Source organism: Rhinoraja longicauda, chromosome 8 (genome assembly GCF_053455715.1).
Source record: "Rhinoraja longicauda isolate Sanriku21f chromosome 8, sRhiLon1.1, whole genome shotgun sequence".
NCBI lineage: Eukaryota > Metazoa > Chordata > Chondrichthyes > Rajiformes > Arhynchobatidae > Rhinoraja > Rhinoraja longicauda.
The window spans coordinates 32276050-32281013 of NC_135960.1; the positions used below are offsets into that span (position 1 = coordinate 32276050).

A 4964-nucleotide genomic window follows, 5' to 3' on the forward strand; every position below is an offset into this window, starting at 1 on the left:
CCCAGCCAGGTTGATAGATTTATTGGCCGAGTCTCGGTGGTCATCTGGCAATACAACGACCTCAGACAATCTGCAGGCATGCATAGCTTTTTCCAACGTTAGATCCGGATCCCTTAGAAGCTCACATCGTAGCTTCTGGTCACGCATGCCAGTTACTAAAATGTCTCTAGTGAGCTGCTCCGTCATGTCACCAAAACGGCACCGCTGGGCGAGATAACGCAAATCAGCAATAAAACATTCAACAGGTTCATCCGGCAACTGTTTTCTTGTAAAGAACCGTGCCCTCTGCAGAATGCGGTTCGAGGGCAGGTCACAAATCTCCCTGAACTTACGTAGCAGGCAAGCGGGGTCACTGGCAGATTCTGCAGGGGTAATCTCCACGTCGTCGTCGCCCAGGACCGCTGGAGCATAGGTGAAAGTTCTGGCTCTCTTCATGGCATCAGGTCCGACAAGGTTGAGTAGGAGGGAGGCTTTAAGGGAGTCAGGATCAGCGCGATGTGCGACGTTGACAAAGTGGGTGAAATCAAACTCAAACGTGTCCCAGCGCTCAGAAATGTCAGCATCAAAGACAAGCTGCGCGGGCTTTCTGCAAGAGGACGCCATGGTCAGAGAGATTAAGCACAAAAAGGCACAAATCAAAAAAAAGAAATAAAACCCGACAGACAGGAGACGCAAGTGTCTTCCACTTCCGACACCATGTGAATTAATACTTCACAAACTCTTAAAGCGTACAACATCTTTTAATGATAGCACAGCGTATTACATACATCTTCAAGCACTGGCTACGTTCCTCTACTGAACTGTACCCAGGAAGGGAAGGCGTTATGATTGATGTTAACTAGGCGGGGTTAATGGTACTGAGGTAACTATGTTATTGGTTGCATATAAACCATCTACAAAAACCAATCCCCAGCCTCAGGAGGGAACACACGACAGAGAAATCAATGGAGAAGCAGCAGCAAAGGACAAATATCTGAGAACTTGGTTGGTAACAGTAGATTGTTTTATTCTTAAAAGGAAGTTTATATCTCATTTCAAATGCTAGTTATTTGTTCACAAATCAAGGAAAGTTATGAAGATAACAAAACTTCCAGAAGTTTCAATGGTTTTAAGAGTCCATTCTCTAATGATGTCCTCCATTCTTCTTTGGAGATAGTAGTGCATACTCCACACCCAAAGCTACAACAAACGCTGCAAATCCCCATTTGAATCCTCGAAAGAAAACATCGCTGAAAGTAATTGGTTTAGCAAAGCCTCCACTGTACCGCCAGGCCTCGTTGCTGCAAAGATACAAGGCAACATGAAAAATAGTCAAAAATTAAGCCAGTCTTGGCACAGCTCCATCACATGGTGACGTGCGCAAAAGTGGCACTTAGTTTAAATACCCACTGAAATCTTAATTCTTAAGTTACCAATGTGTCTATTCAGTTTGTGACTAACAGCTCCAACAAGATGAAATCACTACTATATAAAAAAACACAGAAAATGCTGGAAACAGTCAACAAGTCTGGCAGCATACGTGGAAAGAATCAGAGCTAATGTTTTAGAACAATGAAAGTGAAAAAACAAGTTAAGGTTGCAGAAAGAGATGGACGACAAAGGGAGTATCTCCGAAAAGGTGCGGCTGGGGTTGTGGTGAGGATTCTGTTGATGAGGCCATAGATTAATGAGAGGTTCATGCGAATCTGAGAGAGAAAGTAAACACAGCTTATATGAAAGTTTTAACAGGGAACAAAATTTCAAAAATTACAGGTGAATAGACAACAGTAGATTGGACCAGTTCTGATACAAAGATAATGTTTGTTCTCTGAAACCGTTGAATTTAATATTGAGCTGTGTGATGTACTGTTTCACATGCTTTATTATAACAATGCAGGAGCCCACAGAGAGCAAGGTTAAGTTGGGGGTGGGACAGAGAACTGAAGTGATAGATGTAGAGAACTAGGGGGTTGCACATGCAAACACTCCTCAACGTGCTCTTGCCATCTGCATTTGGTTTCTCCACTATAAGATCACACAGTGAGCACTGAACACAGTACACTAGATTGGAAGAAGTGCAAATGAACGAATCACTGGTTCACTTGAAAGTACTGTTTGGCTCCTGGATAGAATGAAGGGAAGAGGTAAAGACAGGTGTTTAATGTCAAGTAGAAAAATAGATGGAGGAACTGAATGGGTTAGGCAGCATCTGTGGAAGGAATGGACAGAAATGTTTTAGGTTTGGATCCTTTTTCAGACTGGTGGCATGGACCAGGAAAGAAAGCTTGAAAATAGAAGTGGGGGTGGGGCAAAACCCGACAAGTGATTGGCGGAAACAGGTGGGAGGCGGATGATTGGCAGGTGGGTGGAGTAAGTGAGAGGCCAGATGTGATAAGGGGACAAAAGGGCATTAGATAAGGAAAGAAGAGGAGGAGTGAAATGTAAAGACAGATGGATGAATATGTGTGGAAATGGATGGGGGCGATGATAGAAAGAGGTTGGATGAGGTAAATATGGGACTCAGGGATGGGAGATGAGTGTAAGAAAGGAGGATGGAAAATGGTGGAGCGAAATGGGTGGAGGTGGAGACGGGAAAGACTGGAGTGATTGAATTTGAAGAATTCAATGTCCATACCGTTGGGTTGTAAGCTACCCAAGTGCTCTTTTTAACATCCATTTTTCTCCTTTTGAACTGTAGCCTTTGTCATTTCCTCTATCCAATGCCAATCAACCGCTCCTCACCTCTGTCCACCTATCACATGCAGGCTTTGTCTCATCTCAACATCTCTTTTTCAGTTTTCCATCTCCATCAGTCTGAAGGAGGGCCCAACCAGCAATATTGTCTGTCCATTCCCTTTACAGATGCTGCCTAACCAGCTCGTTATTAAATTCAACAACTTCAGATAACTCGCTTTCTGCTTACATCAGAACTGGTTATTTCTACTGCAGGTCATCCATCTGTGAAAAAGTCTGAGAAATCACTACTCCTGTCTGAGTTGGTAACTCTTTATTAACACCATTTGATCTGCTGGGTGTTTTCAACAGAATCAATCTGCATTTCCCAGCTATTACATGTTGATTTATGTTCTCTCTCACCATCTTCAATCTAAATAAAATTAGATGGCTCATTAACATCTTGGCCTGATCATATCAAAGATACTCTATAAATTGGAAAGCTATTTAGACTGGCAGAGTTTAGGGTCAAATTGCTGGTAAATGGGACTTGCCCAGAATGCCAACTTGGTTGGTATGGATGAGTTCTGCCAAAGGGCCTGTTTCCATGCTGTACAGCTCTATCACTTAATGATACTTTCTTTTCCGATCCAATGCAACCCACCTTTCACTGTAATTTTTTTTTAAACCATTTTATATTTCTTCCCCGATTTTTACATTGGGTCTTCTTTAACTTGAAACACCACATTCATTTCCCTTTCCACTGATACTGCCAAACCTATTGAGTGTCTGTAGTATTTTGTTTTTAAATTAAATTGTAATTAATTGAAATCATCACTGAGTGGCTGATCTCAGTTGGAGAATCAAAACAGGGAATGACAATTTATCCTTTTTATTCCTGTTCAAGATGCTTCATGGCCATGGCATGGCCACAACTGAACTCCAGTCTTCCAGATGTGAGCTGATAGCATAACAGTTGCTCTAAAGTATTATTCCCATGCTTGCCCTCTCATGTCTCACGTACGCAAGCACAAATCAGATCCAGAGTCTCCTAAGATAGACACAAAAAGCTGGAGTAACTCAGTGGGTCAGACAGCATCTCTGGAGAAAAGGAATAGGTGACTTTTCGGGTCAAAACATCACCCATTCCTTCTCTCCAGAGATGCTGCCTATCCCGCTGAGTTACTCCAGCATTTTGTCTACCTTCAATTTAAACCAACATCCACAGTTCTTTCCGACTTGGCTCTCTTATTGGCAACACTGGTTCTGGCATCTGATCGGCAATGCAATTGCTGGACAGCTACAACTACATAGACCAATTCCTTCTTGCAAGAATGATCATCCAAAAATACAGCAGGGAAATAAAAGCATAGGATAATGTATGTATTTTGTATTATTACAGGGATTACATGAAAATGTACAATAAGTGCTGATCTCACAAAACTCTAAACTGTCCATATAACTGAAAATAACCTGAGGTGACCTGTCATTGCCAAACTGAATGGTCGGCAATGCCTTGTTTCACAGGTTGTCTGTCGTCAAAACAACCTGATATACTAATTTAAAGAGTAGTGTGGACTTTTATAATATACTAAGCAATAGTTAGGCAGAAAAATCCAGATGGTCATCCTCCTCCATCTCTCCACTTCCACCCACTCTGTTCCCACCTCCTCCTCCTATTTCCATCCATCCCTCCATCTACCTACCTAATCTTCCTTCCCTCCGTCCACCTCTACCCTTCCCCTGTTCGTGTTCTCACCGGGCCCAGGGGTCTCGAAGGCCCCGCCGCGTCAGCCGCTCCTGCACGGCCTGCAGTGGGGTGCCCCGCGGGCTCCAGCTCCTGTAGTCCGGCAGCTCGGGTCCTTGTCCGTGACCCATCGTCGGCGTCCTCCAAGTCAACCGGAAGTGCCCGCGCCGCCGGAAGTCTCTGCGCTCCCCCCGCCATGCGCATGCGCGGCTGCCCCTGCGGACGGGGCGCGGAAGGCAGGTGCAAAGGTACCAAACTAGCTCCATCAGCTTTGGGCAAGTGGTGGTAGTGAATGAAGGCAAGGAATGGGCCTGGGGCTGGGCAGAACCAGGCATCAGGGAGTGGTGTTGGGAAAGGAACTGGGGGATTCTGCAAGAGCTAGAAATTGGACTGGGACAATTAATGCGACTTGGACGATGATGGGAGGGAGTGGAATGCGACATGGAAATGAGGAAAAGTTCTCGGGAAGTTAAAACATGGGGTAATGGTAGGGTATGGTACTTTATTTGTCACATGTACTGAGGTACAGTGAAATTCGTTTACAGTTCAGTACAAGTATCATTGT

The 4964-nt window shown here is 44.2% G+C and overlaps 1 protein-coding gene across 1 annotated transcript; it reads right to left on the bottom strand.

Moving 5' to 3' along the window:
• Positions 1-985: 985 nt before the first annotated feature.
• Positions 986-4574, bottom strand: ndufb3 (NADH:ubiquinone oxidoreductase subunit B3). Its single transcript, XM_078403559.1, has 2 exons — positions 4412-4574; positions 986-1280 (listed from the first exon to the last, which is right to left on the bottom strand). Exons 1-2 carry the CDS (start codon positions 4528-4530, stop codon positions 1124-1126), a joined length of 276 nt encoding a protein of 91 aa, XP_078259685.1. The 5' UTR covers positions 4531-4574; the 3' UTR covers positions 986-1123.
• Between the last annotated feature and the right edge of the window lie 390 nt (positions 4575-4964).